The sequence below is a fragment of the Erpetoichthys calabaricus genome, chromosome 11, assembly GCF_900747795.2.
Source record: "Erpetoichthys calabaricus chromosome 11, fErpCal1.3, whole genome shotgun sequence".
NCBI classification, from domain to species: Eukaryota; Metazoa; Chordata; class Cladistia; order Polypteriformes; family Polypteridae; genus Erpetoichthys; species Erpetoichthys calabaricus.
In genome coordinates this window covers 155,360,657-155,379,615 of record NC_041404.2, presented here as the reverse complement: position 1 = coordinate 155,379,615, position 18,959 = coordinate 155,360,657, and the positions used below count along the sequence as shown (strand labels likewise).

The window sequence follows — 18,959 nt, the reverse complement described above, 5'->3', positions numbered from 1 at the left end:
GATGTTCTATCAGACAGTTGTGGTGAGCGCCCACTTCTACGCAGTGGTGTGCTGGGGAGGCAGCATTAAGAGGAAAGACGCCTCACGCCTGGACAAACTGGTGAGGAAGGCAGGCTCTATTGTTGGCATGGAGCTGGACAGTTTAACATCTGTGGCAGAGCGAAGGGCGCTCAGCAGGCTCCTATCAATTATGAAGAATCCACTGCATCCACTAAATAGTATCATCTCCAGACAGAAGAGCAGCTTCAGCGACAGACTGCTGTCAATGTCCTGCTCCACTGACAGATTGAGGAGATCGTTCCTCCCCCAAACTGTCTTAGGGGACCTGATAAAGGTATTCGTCAACTTAATACCAGTCGTATGTCAATCTGAGCGCAAGACAGTGTGACAGATGGCCTGGACCCATGCCTGGCCGGAACGCCCCTTCACCACATCTGCCAGGGGGACAAAGGTGGGAAGCCCAGTATCTCCCCCTGGACGCTAGATGGCAGCATCTCTGGGTTGCAGCGGTGCCTTGGACTACCCCAGGGCTTCATTGGGGTTGGAGTTCTTTGCAGCTCTGTGGGGTTCCGCAGGCGCCGCCAGGGGGTGCTGCAACAGGAGAGGCTGGCCCCTTTTGGGCACTGGTTTTGCCTTACCCGGAAGTGCAGATGGAGGCCAGCAATCAATCACCTGCAGCACTTCCGGGAGCCTTATAAAAGGAGGCCAGCAACCACCACTCAGCAGCCAGAATCAGGAGGAAGAGGACGAGGTTGCTTTTGGGACTGTGTTGTGGCTGGGGGGTTCACGGGGAAGACGTGCCCTCCAGCTGAAGAAAATAAAAGTCTTGTTTGGATTTTACACGTGCCTCTGTGTCGGTCTGTGCTGGGTTGGGCGCTATATAGTGCTTTTATCACAATGGATATATGTATTCAAAGTTGACCGTATGTATAGTACTCTATAATACGTCCCTTAAGTCATCCTGCTAGTTTTATAATCTTTTTTTCAATCATCATTCTTAGCAATTTGTGTAGATTTTTCTTATTTTGTAAATTATTTATTATTTTGTTTTATTATTACTGTTGTTCACTTGGGTGCCGAACCTTGAGCAGCTTCATGAGTCCTTCCTTTGTCTGTGTTATGTTACATCATCAGTGTGAGCCTTTCCCAGTGTTCATTGTCTTAACTGTGAGAGGAGACATTGTATCAGCAAAGTCTAAGCACTCGTGTTTTCTTTTTTAATATTTCAACCTGTTAATAATAAACACTTAGAGATAAAGGAGTTCAGTGTGGTTGCATTAGCCCTTTGTGACAGTTCACATGAAGCAGCACGTCATGATTCACAACGCAAAAGCTGCAGAGGTGAAAGCCAAAGTGTGGCAGTACAAGGCGTATGGTGAGCAGTGGTTACAGTGGGATAACTTTAAAGTCTCCTGAGATTGCATTTGCTTTCTTTCCTCCTTATTCTGCTTGATCAACTACATTTTTGTGTCTTCTTCTTCTTTCGGCCGCTCCCGGTAGGGGTTGCGACAGCAGATCATCTTCTTCCATATCTTTCTGTCCTCTGTATCTTGTTCTGTTACACCCATCACCTGCATGTCCTCTCTCACCACATTCATAAACCTTCACTTAGGTCTTCCTCTTTTCCTCTTCCCTGGCAGCTCTATCTTTAGCATCCTTCTCCTAATATACCCAGCATCTCTCCTCTGCACATGTCCAAACCAACGCAATCTCACCTCTCTGACTTTGTCTCCCAACCGTTCAACTTGAGCTGACCCTCTAATGTACTCATTTCTAATCCTGTCCATCCTTGTCACACCCAGTGCAAATCTTAGCATCTTTAACTCTATCACCTCCAGCTCTGTCTCCTGCTTTCTGGTCAGTGCCACCGTCTCCAACCCATATAACATAGCTGGTCTCACTACCGTCCTGTAGACCTTCCCTTTCACTCTTACTGATATCAGTCTGTCACAAATTACTCCCGACACTCTTCTTCACCCATTCCACCCTGCCTGCACTCTCTTTTTCACTTCTCTTCCACAATCCCCATTGCTCTGTACTGTTCATCCACCTTCGCCAACTCTACTCCCTGCATCCTCACCATTCCACTGACCCCTCTCTCATGTATTCTGTCTTGTTCCTACTGACCTTCATTCCTCTCCTCTCTAGAGCAGATCTCCACCTCCGGGGTCTCCTCAACCTGCTCCCTACTATCGCTACAGATCACAATGTCATCAGCAAACATCATAGTCCATGGGGACTATTTTTGTGTCGAGATGTATTGACTTTTTTTTCCTGTAATTGTAAGACAAATGTAAACTGAGATTGAGATGAATGAGTCATGGCATATGGTGCTGGCGTGAGACACCGTAGCTGTCGTAAGTCGAATGGTCATAAGATGCATATGTTGTAAGTCGATGACTTCCTGCATTTATGAAACCCACTTGTGAATATGTGTGATTGCATTATTGGTGGCTTGTAATATTTGATAACAAAATGTAAATGTACAAAGCCTGACTATCATTAGAATTTATTAGGATTCACTTGTTTACATTTATGATGTCATTGTGAGTCACACATTTTGAGGCAGATCAGTTATTTGTGGTAAAAAAGACAGAAGTTTCAAGGTAATTAAGGCTGGTATACTCACTAATCATGGTGCTGAATAGTGGTGACATGTTGCTTGTTGATTAGCACATGCATGTACCTCTCCACATTTGACAATAATGGCCCTATAAACCCACAACAGTATTATGGCTTATTAATGTTTCACTGAATGTCTGTCTTCTAGATTTATGATGAACGTGACTTGGGATGGCCGAGACTTGTCCTTCACTGAAGATGGGTATCAAGCAAACCCCAAGCTGGTGGTGGTAGTTTTGAACAAGGACAGGGAGTGGGAAAAGGTAAGCTTGGTTCATGTGCTCTCAATTGTTGTTGGTTCTCACTTTTTCAAATCAGACTTGACAGCAGTGCTTAGGAGTGACCACACACAGGCCATTGGAGCAACGAGAATTACAAAACACATGATACATTCAAGTGTGATGAAAAATAAAGCCAGACAGCAGTGTAAATCTGACCCAAAGAAAATTTTAGGTCAAGATATTAAAGATGGCAGGTAAAGGATGGAGCGGCATTGTGTAATTTAGATGAGAGCCGCAGAAAGTAGGTTTCGCAAAGCTGAAGACACACATGAGTGTGCGTGTGTATTGGAGATTAAAAACAAAACATGTAATATGGATGGGATATATTTACATGGAAATATTGATTCTGGAAGACATGACAATATTATCAGGATGTATTGGAGGTAAGGTGTTCAGGCTGAAAAATCCTGAATGGAGAAGAATTGTTCAATGATTGAGATTGCAAAATGGTAAAAATCTGCCCACTTAATGAAGCTACACTTAGAGAGCTCAGGACCACCAGACACTTAGAGGAAAAGCAGGATTTGTGTGTACGGCAATAGGAGTATACTTGCTTTTTGTATGGAGAATTAGTCAAGCGACCACTGATATGAAAACTTTGATATTAACGTGTGCCACTGGCCATAGATGCCCATATTGCACTTTACCAACATGTGCACCAGCTAGGGTTGTCTCTACATGGATGGCTGCTATGAAAGTTTCATGTTGAAGCTTTGGCACAGGCTTACTAACTCACTTATTCAGAGAGTAAAGACATGTGAGCTATTCAGTTAGCATATTGATAGACGGTCCCCCATGGGCAAAGGAACCCCACTAACCAGGATGTTAAATAGTTACATTTTATTCATGTTGGTATAACATATATAATGCAGCTGTATGATTGTTTTATAGTTTTCCTATTCCCTAAGCCACTAGGCTGAACTGCCTCCCGACCTTCACCGTGGAGCCTTGCTAAGTTTCTTATTTTTATTTTTGGACTTTGTTGCTCAGTAGGGTATAGCGGACCTTTGGTGTCTGGAAATTCCAGCTAATAAACTAAACTCAAGAATGCTGCTAGTCTGATGCTGCTGATTCCAAACTCTCTTTCAATATCGTCAGACACGAGACATAAACCGGTGGCTGCAATGCCACGTTGCCATTCTCTTTGTCAATGTTGGCAGGGAGCTGACAGCTGCAAATATCAGCTCGTTGTGATTCTTGATTCTGTCTATGGCAAGTAATTATGATAATTAATTCAGTGTCAACATGCAGCTCATTGACATTGATTAAATTATATATATTAAAAGAAAGAAAGGGCATCAGTCTGCAGTTTACTGCAAAATCTTTTCATTGCTTGTTCTTTTTTTCCTTTTTAGAAAGTTAATGATCATTATTAAGTATTCCACAAGTTTACCTGTGGAACAATTGTATTACAGTAGGCCTTGTCAAAGACATATTGATGTGGAGTAGGTCATAATCTCAGTAAACAGTGAGCTGCTCTTGAGTCTTGAAAAGGCCTTTAGGAAAGTCACAAGGAGACAGTAAACCTCAGCTTTTGGGTCAGTGTATCTGTTTAGCCTCCATCCGACCATCTGATTTATTTCTTAACAGAGCGTCGTTGTATCATCTAAGGCTTATCTGACACAGCTAAGGACTCTGTCTGTCCATCTTTAGATGTAGCACTTATTTCAAAATATATGCCACTAATATATAATTGTGCATAAGGTAGTATATGCTGATGATTCTAGTATGTTATTGGACTGATTTGGATTAAAAGAGTTTGAGAATGTAAATTTAAATGTAAATCTATCTATCTATCTATCTATCTATCTATCTATCTATCTATCTATCTATCTATCTATCTATCTATCTATCTATCTATCTATCTATCTATCTATCTATCTATCTATCTATCTATCTATCTATCTATCTATCTATCTATCTATTATATAGTGCCTTTCACATCTATCTATCTATCTATCTATCTATCTATCTATCTATCTATCTATCTATCTATCTATCTATCTATCTATCTATCTATCTATCTATCTATCTATCTATTATATAGTGCCTTTCACATCTATCTGTCTATCTATCTATCTATCTATCTATCTATCTATCTATCTATCTATCTATCTATCTATCTATCTATCTATCTATCTATCTATCTATCTATCTATCTATCTATCTATCTATCTATCTAGTTTTTAGTTTAGTTTTTAAAGTAACCTTTGTTGTAAACATAAGCAAAAAACTCAAAACGTAAACATACACAATCAATAGAAAAGAAAACCAAGTTTCAGAATAAACAACAGAGCCATACATCAGACCCCTATTACTCCCCCTTTACACTCCTCCTACTCCGCACATTAATAACAAAAGCAACAGTTAATAATTCATTATAACACAAAGACCACCATAACTCCCCCTTTACGCTCCTCCTACTCTGCACATTAATAATCACATGGTATTGATGCCCACCATTTCTTTCTCTTTCTCTTGCCCACCACAGTGAAATCAGAAATTCATTTTCAGCTCCCCTTCATCGACTGAGCACAGCACCCCATTCACCCCCCACACATTTTCAAACACCCCCATTCTATTCATCTGTTTATAAAAAAAGCAAACTCCAGTCTTATTCTTGAATAAACATTCAACTTAAAAATTAAACAAATATCCGTCGGTTCTGACCCACATTGCTTATTATTTCGACTTTTGAGAATGGCCAGCTTTGCTTCACCTAACAGAAAGTTAAACAGCTGAATCCTGCATTGAGTTTTCTTATTATATTTACTTCCAAAAATGAACAGGACTTCATTAAAAGTTCCTATCAAATTGGTACACAAAGCTTCAAAGAACCTGAAGAATCCCGCCAGTCGATTACAATACAAAAACAAATGAAAAATTGTTTCTTTTTGTCCACAGAATATGCAAGAATCATTATCCGCTTCTTTAATAATGTTCAAAAAGGAGTTGGTGGCAATGATCCCGTGCCCAATTCTCCACTGCAAATCTGCAGTTCTTTTGTTGCTCGGTGGCTTGTAGAGCTCCCTCCATGCAAAAAAACTATCTATCTATCTATCTATCTATCTATCTATCTATCTATCTATCTATCTATCTATCTATCTATCTATCTATCTATCTATCTATCTATCTATCTATCTATCTATCTATCTATCTATCTATCTATCTATGAATGACGTTTTGCAAATGGCTTCCATAATCAGTCTGTCTTCATGTGTATCTGTCCACACTAGTCCCTGACATTGTTGATAGCGTCTCTATGGTGGGGTAATATCAAATCAGCAGTGGGCTCCCGTTTCATGCTTAACTAGTCAATATCTTTTCTTATGACCTTGGAATGAGAAAAGCTAAAGCTGATGCTTTGAATGAACTACTTGCAAAGACTTACTGATTATTTTTCTTTTCTCCTAGCAAAGTTTTATGTTGTCGCTTAACTCTTTCTGTCTCTCTATATTAAAATTACCATAACAGAGAGTGTGATCTTCAAATCAAGAAAATGGCAGTAAAATCCTCCGCTCTGCAGTCCCAGATAATTTACTGGTGGATATATGCGATAGCAGCAATTGCAGGCAGATAAATTAATCGAGACTGTGAGAAAATGCAGAAGATGATGCGCACCCTGAGCTTGGCTGGTTTTCTTGCTTTACATGTGCATTCTGCGCTGTGCCAGGAATGTGTGGCAAAATTCACATAAAGGAGAGCAGAGACTGTAAATTCAAATAAGTGAATTTTAGACCATCATATTGGTATTTTTCCTGACTTTGATGATGCAATAGAGAAGATGGGGATGCAGTGGTTAAGGCTACTTACTGCCTCATATCTTTAGGGGGCCTGTGAGGATTTTCCCAGTTATTCCTATAAAAAGACGTGTTTTAGGTTAATTGGATACTCTGAATTAGCCCTCTGTTGGACAAACATCTCTGCTCGGGGTTGCAGCCTGCTGTTGATAGGTCTTGGCCCCCATAACCTTGAACTTAAGAAAGGTGATACAATTAATGGAAGGGTGGACATGAGAAAAAATGAACAACTTTCTACAAGTAGAGGCTACCCTAAGTTCTATTATTGTTTGAGATCATCTACGGGAATATTTTTGTAATTAGACTAATTATGTTAATAAGTTTTCAGCTGAACACCTTTCAGAACGTTTATTAGTATTGTGCTTTACACCGCTATTTATAAAGCCATTCATAAGGAGCTCTTTACAAAGAAATTTGGGTCGGTTGTTTAAATAGGATTCAAAATCCGTCCATTTTTTCTTCCTAGTCATGGCCAGTGCCTTCAATAATGCTTCCTGAAGCAAAGTACATTTTTGCCACACCAACCCAGACATTTGTCTTCAAGCCGGTTTGCCAAACGCTTGAATATTTCTGTTTGTGTTTTAGATGTCTGTGATTTTTATTGATTTCCTTTAAGTTTCAGGCTGACCCGGTCATTTGGAGCTTTAGGTTTTGTGTATATTTTATTGGCTGGCTGGATTTTGTACTTTAGTTTAAACGTAGCAGCCAACACACTTTGTGCTTTCACTTTTCTATAGGATTCATTGCTCTGCTCTTTTGTGCTTTACATTTATGATATATTTTTTTCTATGTTGTCTTATTTTATCAGCCATTTTGTGATTTAAGTTTTCTTTTTTTTATTGCTCTACATCTTTTTTTCTATGTTTGGGACGAAGGATGCTGTTTAGTCGGTGGCGTTTAATGACATCTTGAGAAATGTCAATCCTGAGTGTTTCCTAAAAGTGTATACTTTGGGGTTTGCCCCTTTGACGAAAGCAATCCATAATAGTGGTTGCCTGCCTGCATTCTGCCATTCAGTATCCTAACATAACCAAAGTCACCTGAAGCGCACTGGAAGATGTGTCCTTTTCATTGTTAAGCGTCACAGGAAGTTCACAAAGAAAGAGACAGACACTTCACACTCAAGCAGTTCTTTGCAAAGGATTGTCAAGCAGTTGTGGCTGACAAGTGGCAGATGATAGCATTTCCCTTGAAACTCCCCTCATGGATACCCACATTTTTTTTGCTACATTATGTTGTGAATTTCCCCTTGGGATTAATAAAGTATCTATCTATCTATCTATCTATCTATCTATCTATCTATCTATCTATCTATCTATCTATCTATCTATCTATCTATCTATCTATCTATCTATCTATCTATCTATCTATCACTGTGACTGGGGTAGATAGGGATACCAGGACTGAAAAACCCTATTGTACCCAGCATAAAGAAGCCTCATGCCACCATCCACTGCCCATTAGAGGAAGAGTATGAGTCATATTAAACAATCAGTTGATGACCAAGCCTGAGACATGGCCACTATGGCACACTATAGTTCATTATCTTGGCCACTACCTTTCTTATTTCTACAATTGCTCCTCCTATCCCCAATTTCACCTATGGGGCACAAGAAGCTCTTCTTTTATCCATCCATCCATTATCCAACCCACTATATTCTAACACAGGGTCACGGGGGTCTGCTGGAGCCAATCCCAGCCAACACAGGGCACAAGGCAAGCACAAATCCCGGGTTGGGGTATGCCAGCCCACCGCAGGGTCTTTTATGACTGTGAAAATGTGTTGACATTCTACTGTACATTTATCTATACTAATAAAAGGCAAAGCCCTCACTGACTGACTGACTGACTGACTGACTGACTGACTGACTGACTGACTGACTCACTCACTCACTCACTCACTCACTCACTCACTCACTCACTCACTCACTCACTCACTCACTCACTCACTCACTCATCACTAATTCTCCAACTTCCCGTGTAGGTGGAAGGCTGAAATTTGGCAGGCTCATTCCTTACAGCTTACTTACAAAAGTTAGGCAGGTTTCATTTCAAAATTCAAAGCGTAACGGTCATAACTGGAACCTCTTTTTTGTCCATATACTGTAATGGACGGGGACGGAGTCGCGTATCGCGTCATCACGCCTCCTACGTAATCACGTGAAACGCCTTGGGGCCGATCTGGAAGAAGGTAGCACAGCGCCTTGATTTAAACGATTCCATGTCTTGGTGGGTTTAATACTGTGTAAGCATACATATTAACATATACATATGTTGAACTGCTTTCTGGTATGGTTCAGTGTTAAATTTGTGATTATCCATCCATCCATCTTTCCTTTTTCTTTCTTGAGCAGAGCTGGGGGGAAGCTAAAGTCCACCCCAGCAATCACAGGGCACAAAGAAGACTTTATGATTATCAATGATTTAAATTTTCTCTGTCTTTGTGTCGGTAATATTGCAGGTCCATTGCTAGCCACCAGAGGGCACATGTGAGTTCATCTAGCAGGAAGTCTAGACAGCCTCAATTGAAGATGCCCTAATGCCCTCAGGCGACTAGAAGTGATTCATGTCTTATGGCTTCATTCTTGGTGATTACAAGTGTCAGAGTAATCCCCTAAAAGTTCACAGCGGCCATGACAGTAGCACTGTGGTGATTGTCTCTGGGCTGTGTCACTTGACAGCTCATCAGAGGTGATGGGTGAGCATGCTCCTGCGATGGTAGGCCATCATAATATATAAAATGTGAAACTGAGATGAGACAAAAGGATGGAGAATGGAGGGACAGCACACACAAAGAGCTGCTCTCCTGGTTTACCTAATCTTTCAATTGATGATATCTGTTATATGACAGGTCATAAAATAGTATAAAATAAAGACTGGTGGAGTGAGTGACATGAAACAGTACTCTGATAATATACTGTATACTCTCCTGGCTCCAGAAATAAAAAGTTGAGGGAGTGAGAATGCCATATAAATAGAACTGATTATTTTATTATATTGTGTCACTTTGCATTGCATTCTTGGTTGTTGATAATATGGCACAACACTTAGTGATTTAGTGATGCTGCCCAGAAACTCAAGAGACCTGAATTTTAAATCCTAGGGCATATGTGGCATTTGCATGTTTTCCTAGTGTACGTGTATATGTGGATTTGCTCGAGTGCTTTGCTGTTCTTCCACATTGCAGAGAAGCACCAGTTAGGTCATAGAATACATGACAGTATTCTAACATGGTGTGGCACCTTATCCATGTTTCCTGCCTCCACCTCAATGCCATTAAGAAAGCCTCCAGCTCCCTGTAACCCACATTCATAATAAGCCATGATGGAAAATAAATGAATGAATGAATGATTTATCAAACTAGCAGCACATTTGCACAGTAATTAGGGAGTGTGCCTGGCATCTCCGATGCTCTGGGTTCACCTCTCAGGATAGGTCCATGTCCTTGTATAGTTTGGCTTCTTTGCACATCCTACAGAGTTAGTTATTATTATCTTTCAATTACTCCAGTGCTGGCATCACATCCAGCCTGGTGCACAATGCTTATAGGAACGCCTCCAGCTCCCAATGGTCCTATCCACCTTGATAAAAGGACACGTGTCTGTGTGTATCTGTCCATGTGTCCATCCAGTTGCTATGTCTATGCTTTCCAACACGTGGCACATCACAACCATTAGAACTGTTTTTACGAATCATGTATCAAATGATATGGAACTGGATGGACACACTGCACTGCAAAACGTTAAGGCTGAGGTCTGTGCTGATTGCTTGGGTTTCAGCTTGTCTTAGATGGGTAGCACAGCCATTGGTGTTATAATTGAATCCAGAAAACAAAGGGCGTTTAGGGAAATGTTGGTTTTGACCAAACTGCCTTTGTATTGCCTGACTGCCTCTGCTCTGAGGTTGAGGATACTCAATGGCCCATAGTGATTACCCACAAATTTCCTGTGAAAATATAAAAGGAGCAAAGAAGTGGGTGACAAATAAATGCAGTGCTTTGACATCTTGATATGCCATTCGTATTCAAACATTTACAGTATCCTGTTAGAATAGCTTTTGCTAGGACAGTTAACAAATCACAGGGACAAACGTTCGAAAAAATCGGTTTATATACCAGAGAGAAAGAAACGATATTCATTCACGGGCAGTTATACGTTGCGTTGTTACGATGTAAGTCCAAACACAGAATCAAAAGTCAATGTGATATTGCCAAAAAGTTAATTCAAAAAATTGTTTTTACTGAAGTTTTACAGTAAAAGTGTAACTTTAAAAGTATTTGCATGTTAATTGCAAAGCCAAACAGAACGAAAACATGTAACGCAACAAATACCTCTAATGCAACATGAAACATAATTTTCTTTCAATTTATTACGTTTTACTATTTTTGACTATGGTTAATTACTTGCTGTAATGTACAATAGTTAGTTCTATTATACATATGTAACAACTCCCATGAAAAGAACAATCTGTTTAAATTGCGACAGAGCTGCGAAGTGGCTAGCACATAGCGCTCGCACAGGGGTTGGCAAGCGAAGCGAGCAGGGGACAGAGCCCCCTAGTCTTCAATATAATAAGCTTTTATATCAGGCAAAAATCAGGATCTGATGTGGAAGCTTTGTGCAGAACACTTCAGGTGACACAAGCAGAAACCAGAAAATTTTAGCCTGAAGTACTGAGGGCACATCATTATTATTATTTCTAACAGACATTTGCTGTGACTGCCTGTACTGTGCCTGCTGCTCATTTAATTGACTCAATAGCCAAAAATCCAAGCAAGCCTGGCTTGAAAAGGGAGATCCGGGTTCTTTGAGATCTGTTCAAAGGTGTCTGACTCATCAGAATCCATAATGCATGGAGTCCTTGGGTTACGACACAGTTCCATTCCTACAATAGTGATGTAACCCGAATTTTGGTGTAAGTCGAAACACACCCTGGCCTAAGTCACTTACCTATCCAAACACATTTGCAAAATCATAATCTAGAACATAAAAACACAACTAAACCACAGAAAAAGAAAAAGGACATAAATATGCTGTACTGTACACTGTACTGTAGTAACAGAAAAAATGACAAAAAATAAGTGTAAAAAAATTCTTTACCTTTATTCCTTCTGATCTCTTTACAATGTCTAATTTCACTTCCATCGTGATGGCTTTCCTCTTCTTCGAATCACTGCCATCTGAAGACTCTGACTTTCGTTTAGAAGCCATGATAAGGACCAAAAAATTCACCAAACAAAGCAACTCAAACAGAACACTTCCTCCATGCACAAACCAAACTAGTTTGCCAACTCCCTCACTCATATGCCGCGTTACTGCGCATTCTTCCGCTGCGCGCAACCAAACTACAATGGTGTGAAAAACTATTTGCCCCCTTCCTGATTTCTTATTCTTTTGCATGTTTGTCACACAAAATGTTTCTGATCATCAAACACATTTAACCATTAGTCAAATATAACACAAGTAAACACAAAATGCAGTTTGTAAATGGTGGTTTTTATTATTTAGGGAGAAAAAAAAATCCAAACCTACATGGCCCTGTGTGAAAAAGTAATTGCCCCCTGAACCTAATAACTGGTTGGGCCACCCTTAGCAGCAAAATAACTGCAATCAAGCGTTTGCGATAACTTGCAATGAGTCTTTTACAGCGCTCTGGAGGAATTTTGGCCCACTCATCTTTGCAAAATTGTTGTAATTCAGCTTTATTTGAGGGTTTTCTAGCATGAACCGCCTTTTTAAGGTCATGCCATAGCATCTCAATTGGATTCAGGTCAGGACTTTGACTAGGCCACTCCAAAGTCTTCATTTTGTTTTTCTTCAGCCATTCAGAGGTGGATTTGCTGCTGTGTTTTGGGTCATTGTCCTGTTGCAGCACCCAAGATCGCTTCAGCTTGAGTTGACGAACAGATGGCCGGACATTCTCCTTCAGGATTTTTTGGTAGACAGTAGAATTCATGGTTCCATCTATCACAGCAAGCCTTCCAGGTCCTGAAGCAGCAAAACAACCCCAGACCATCACACTACCACCACCATATTTTACTGTTGGTATGATGTTCTTTTTCTGAAATGCTGTGTTCCTTTTACGCCAGATGTAACGGGACATTTGCCTTCCAAAAAGTTCAACTTTTGACTCATCAGTCCACAAGGTATTTTCCCAAAAGTCTTGGCAATCATTGAGATGTTTCTTAGCAAAACTGAAATGAGCCCTAATGTTCTTTTTTGCTTAACAGTGGTTTGCGTCTTGGAAATCTGCCATGCAGGCCGTTTTTGCCCAGTCTCTTTCTTATGGTGGAGTCGTGAACACTGACCTTAATTGAGGCAAGTGAGGCCTGCAGTTCTTTAGACGTTGTCCTGGGGTCTTTTGTGACCTCTCGGATGAGTCGTCTCTGCGCTCTTGGGGTAATTTTGGTCGGCCGGCCACTCCTGGGAAGGTTCACCACTGTTCCATGTTTTTGCCATTTGTGGATAATGGCTCTCACTGTGGTTCGCTGGAGTCCCAAAGCTTTAGAAATGGCTTTATAACCTTTACCAGACTGATAGATCTCAATTACTTCTGTTCTCATTTGTTCCTGAATTTCTTTGGATCTTGGCATGATGTCTAGCTTTTGAGGTGCTTTTGGTCTACTTCTCTGTGTCAGGCAGCTCCTATTTAAGTGATTTCTTGATTGAAACAGGTGTGGCAGTAATCAGGCCTGGGGGTGGCTACGGAAATTGAACTCAGGTGTGATACACCACAGTTAGGTTATTTTTTAACAAGGGGGCAATTACTTTTGCACACAGGGCCATGTAGGTTTGGATTTTTTTTCTCCCTAAATAATAAAAACCATCATTTAAAAACTGCATTTTGTGTTTACTTGTGTTATATTTGACTAATGGTTAAATGTGTTTGATGATCAGAAACATTTTGTGTGACAAACATGCAAAAGAATAAGAAATCAGGAAGGGGGCAAATAGTTTTTCACACCACTGTAGTTTGCCCACGTAGTCTGTAAGTACGACACTAACGTATGTCGAGACGTTGTAACCTGAGGACCCCCTGTACATATGACTCTTTCATTATATCACACTGCTTTAAACAAACATCACCCCATGCTGGGTCTTCCCCTACTTGCATGTGCCCTCTTCTTCTCAGAGGGTGTAAGCAGGCAAAGGGGACTTTTCTCAACAAGTAAGTGTCAGGGTTATTTAACAAGGCTCAGTTTGTGCTGCCAGAGCTCCTGCCATATGTTACTTCATCTGCAGACCTTGGAAGTTAACCGGTTAAGACATTCAAGCACTTCTTTTGACTGTTACTTTCACCATCACAGAACTTTGCCTACAGTTGTGATATGATTTTTTTATGTTGCTGATCTGAAAAATTCCCGGTCTTAGCACCAATGTAATGAAATTTCTTATGTTTATATTGTGCTTTTACTGCAAGTCTCCCCTGTCTAAGCAGCTGTAAATACTTGAACAGAAGGATCAACATCCCAACTGGGATGGAAAGAAAAACCGTACCCAACCAGGAATCCATAGTGAATGGACGCCATTAGTGGAGCTGCCAGGAAAACTCCAGGTTCCTATCCCAGTCAGGGCAACCATATAATGGATGTACAGTACGGGTGGAGACTGGTTATTAGAGACAGTTTACCAGCCAGGACAAAAGGTAGCAATGTTACTCAAATATGGCCCCTGTTTGGACTCCCGCAGAGTTTTATGAGACCTGTAGTTCAGAAGGGCAACTCTCTTATTATCCTTGGGTTCCTCCAGAGGATGCTGTTGGGAGAAGTTCCAAGATGACCCGGAAGTGCTTTCATCATGCTATGTTGTGACTTCAGCAGTACTCCCAGGTCCAACATAAAAGGAGCCATCTTGCCACACTTATGGAGTTAGAATCAGGAGAAGAGCAGTTGAAGCTCACCAGAGGAATGGAAGAAAAGGAAGGATACTTTAATTAATGGTGGTGATTAAACTTTGGACTGTGATTAGTTTGTTTAGTGATGGTACTGTTTAAATAAATAAATACCCTTTATCTGTATCCATGACTGTGTGGGGTGCAATTGTGTCAGGCTTTGAGGCTCAGTGGCGCCCCTTTTGGCCACACAGCCATTCAAATTTATCAAATCTGTGACTCAATTTTGAAATCTTCAAAACCTTAATACAACTGAAACTTTACAGAGCAAAGTGAGAAGGGAAGATTAGTAGGTGACAAACAAGAGGGAGGCTGGACGGACGTGAGTGATGGGTGTGTTATGGATTACGTTGTTTAATTATCCTTGACTCCCAAAGAGAATAGCAGATATCCATCAGTAGTTTCCAAGCGTCCCAAAATCTTTCTACTACTAACATATCTTTTCTTGTTTTTGATCATTTTAGATTTAATTATGGAGAACAATTAACGGAATATGACGGTACATTTTGGGTTTAAGAGTTTGTATGTAATGTTTAGACAAAAACATAAAATTGTCTTCTCAGTTGCATCTACAGAGACAAGACTAAATGGCACAAAAAGACAGCAAGATAAAACTTCCAAAAAACGAATTCACAGATACAGTACATCTCTCTATTATATAAAAAAATCCTGGGATGAGACAAGACTTATTCAGAGAGATGAAATGTGACTTTTTCAGAGAGACACTTTCACATTCCGTGAGTTAAAGAGTAGATGACAAAGTAGAACGTCATAAAGAATTCAAAAATGTTGGCGAAATACACAAGCAGAGCAGGTTAGAGATAATAGAAGTATGAGTCTCCAAAAAATTATAGTAAAGAGCGCATTAGCGCAAACAAGTGGAAATTATTACTCGGTGAAATAACAGAACAGCGAAAAGAGATTGAATATATTGTTCAGATTTAAACTTTAAGTCTTAGACTTGTAGATCGTCTAATTCGTGTTGCCATCAGGGAAAAGTAGTGTTTCTTCCCAATGAGGAGGCGTATCCGTGAGAATTAAAAGATTTGTTGTTTGGTGAAAGTGAAATCTACATACGCTGTCATGCTTGGGTCACAGAGTTGCACAGATACACAGGACATTTTAGAAACAGAAACATTCAAACACTTCAAACAAACATAAGCCTCTTTCAGGAGTGAATCGAGCTCCGTGTGTAGTCGGAGGGGACACTTCCATCCCTCAATTAAAAAGAACAGAAAATCTTCCTCTTCATAGGGCCGCACCTCAGGAGCTGGACCCCCAAACAGTAGCAGAGGATGTCTGGGGGAGAAGAGAAACTAGGCAATGAGAGAAAAGGACAGCCAGCTGCTGTACAGGCTTTTAAATGTGTAAAGCACCACGCGAGATGCAGATAACGCAGCAAGGCAGCAGCTGATCGAGCAAAGAGGAGGTAATAAAAACAACTGTTATTTGTTTCCCATTGTATCACTGTTTAAGAGGGGTTTCGCGTCTCCTTGGGGTGCATTCATCCCCTCCTCTTCACAATGCGAGTGGCAGAGACATAGTCATTGAAAAACAAATATGTTAGTTAGTAAACATAACAATTGACAATGTTTCACCTTGACATATTTACTCTAACCGTAATCTTTTTCTATATGTGGTATTTTCTGTTAAAAAGCTCTACGGCACTTGGGAGTAAGGGACTGATGGAGTGGTTCGTGTCGGCCTCCCTGATTTACTGAAGGAAAGTGCTGCATGTACAGTAATAGTGTTCTGCCAGATTGTCCCAACAGACTGTAACAAGAACAGCAGTTAAAGAAAATGTAACATTTCATGAAATCTGTGAAATCTTCTAGATAATTCAGAAGATAAAATGAAAGTTATAGGTGTATACAAATACTTGGTCTGTTTATTGTAATACATGCACAGCTTAACACTGGAACAGAAGCACTGAACACAACATTTCTATTGTCTCGGTGAGGATTGGGTCTCCAATTAAATTTATATTCATTATTCTGATTGAACTGGCATCTCCTTGTGGTTGATACAGCTGGGGCACATTCTGGCCCAGGCAATCCTGATTTGGACAAAACAGGTAAAGATGATAGATGGTTGGATGGATAGATCATTCATGTAGATTTTTTTTCTTTGCCACTGTTTTCCTACTTTTATATTTCTACAAATTATGGACTTATTTTTACTGGTATTTCACTGGTAGAATTTGTAATTTTGGAGTTCAAATACAGGTCTTGTCCACTTATTCACTTGGGTGCTTCTCACAGATTTCAAGATACACATATTAGGCTAACACTAATGTTTTGCAATGGATTTCAGTCCCAACTTGTCTTGTGCTTTGTGATACAATACAATACAATACAATTTATTTTTTGTATAGCCCAAAATCACACAAGAAGTGCCGCAATGGGCTTGGCAGCCCCCCAGTCTTGACTCTCTAAGAAGACAAGAAAAGACTCCCAAAAAAAACGGGAAAGGCAGTTCAAAGAGAGATCCCTTTCCAGGTAGGTTGGGCATGCAGTGGGTGTGAAAAAGAAGGGGGTCAATACAATACAGTACAATACAATACGCAGAACAGAACAAATCCTCAATACAGTATAAAAATAAAAATTTTAGAAGTATGGAGTAGAATTTAACAGTAGATGATATCACATAATATGATTTGGATTTGTTTAGAGTTCTGGAGACCTCATTCATCAAGCTGCCTCCTCCATTTGGCCATTCCACAGCTGAAATAGCGCTAATCCGATGAAAGGACCCCTCTTTCCCATGATTCCTGAGATCCTCCATCAGGGATGACTTTACCTTAGGCATGCAAAACAACTTGGCAGGTGGGCCGTGACACCAAGTGACACATTTGAGTATTGAGAAGAGAAACAGAACAGGTGAGGGTTAGTAACAAATTATAACTATCATGTTACTTATGTTTTAGTGCTAATGACTAACAACAGAGATGCAGTCTGTACAGTTAATCAGCAGCTCTAGTCAGGGTATTCTAAACTGAAGTAGTGAGTCTTCAGCCGGGATTTAAAAGCTGAGACCGAAGGGCATCTCTTATAGTAGCAGGCAGGCCACTACACAGTTTAGGAGGGTCCTGTAACTAAAAGCTCACCCTCCCACTGTTATTTTATTAATCCATGGAGTCATAAGCAGATCGGCATCTTGAGATCTTAATGTGCGCTCTTGTTTGTAAGTCATGATAAGTTCAGACAAGTAAGCCGGACCTTAGCCATTTAATGCTTTATATGTTAAAAAGAGGATTTTGAAACCTGCCCTAAACTTAACCGGGAGCCACTGTAAGGATTTAAGAACTGGAGTTATGTGTTCGTATTTTCTTGTTCTTGTAATAATTCTTGCAGCAGCATTTTGGATTAACAGGAGGCTGTATAAAGAACGGTTTGAACATCCAGTGAACACCTCATTGCAGTAGTCAATCCTACTAGAAATAAATGCATGAATTCATTTCTCAGATGCTGCCTGGATAGGCTCCTGATCCTTTCAGCCAAATAACAGAAATAAACAGCTTTAAAAAACATATGGATTGATTATTTTATTATTGAAAATGTAAAAATAACATTGTATCTTTAATAATTACGTAAAAGACATACAAACACAAACACTTACATTAACACACAGGGCAGGTAGGGATTACATTTAATAATACAAGGGTAACTCAAACTAAACTGACTGATTCAGGTTGAAAGTTTACCACTGTGACCACAAACGCACCATGTTGCTACACACATGCAAGAAAAGTTGTGCAGCCAACCCAAAGAAAATGATGACAAAATGTGGATTCGTAGTTTCAATTTTTTATCACCTACTTTTGGCCATCATCAGTGGTGACTTGGTGTCATAAACATGGCAACAGGGGTGCAAGGCCTCAGAGAATCAGGCCAGAAGCTTCTGTAGTCTGTCCAGAAATGGCCTCACTCCAAGCAGCCAGTCCCCAACCACCACAGGAAGGCTTCAACCTGTGCAGGCCTAAGAAAGGGCTCCAGCTTTTAAAGTTAGATAATATCTTTAAATACTCTCAAACCTAACGAAAACACGTCTCTAGGGAGAAATCCCTGGTTATATGAGATAATTCTTTATAAATTAAGAATTTATTTACAGAAAGAAAAAAAAAAACAGGAAAAAAATAACAAAAAAGGGGTTTGCCGAAAAAGGCAACCCAAGGCTAAGTCCAAGTACAAAATCCACATGCAGAAAACAATAACAATTCCCTACTCTCAACCCAACACAAGGTGACTCTTGAGATGGAGAGTCAGTGTGGGCACAAGACGTCATTTCTGCCATTCAAAATTGGTATGAGGTGGAAACAATTACAAGTGGGCAGATTTAGGCTGAGAAGATCAAATCATTATGTTAA

At 40.2% G+C, this 18,959-nt stretch overlaps 1 protein-coding gene across 1 annotated transcript in view; it reads left to right on the top strand.

The window, feature by feature from the left end:
• grin2aa (glutamate receptor, ionotropic, N-methyl D-aspartate 2A, a) overlaps nucleotides 1-18,959 on the top strand; it is a 359,092-nt gene that overhangs the window by 205,293 nt on the left and 134,840 nt on the right. Inside the window, exon 4 of the mRNA XM_051933393.1 lies at nucleotides 2,771-2,885. Coding sequence (XP_051789353.1) covers nucleotides 2,771-2,885 — 115 coding nt within the window. The remainder of the gene's footprint in view (nucleotides 1-2,770; nucleotides 2,886-18,959) is intronic.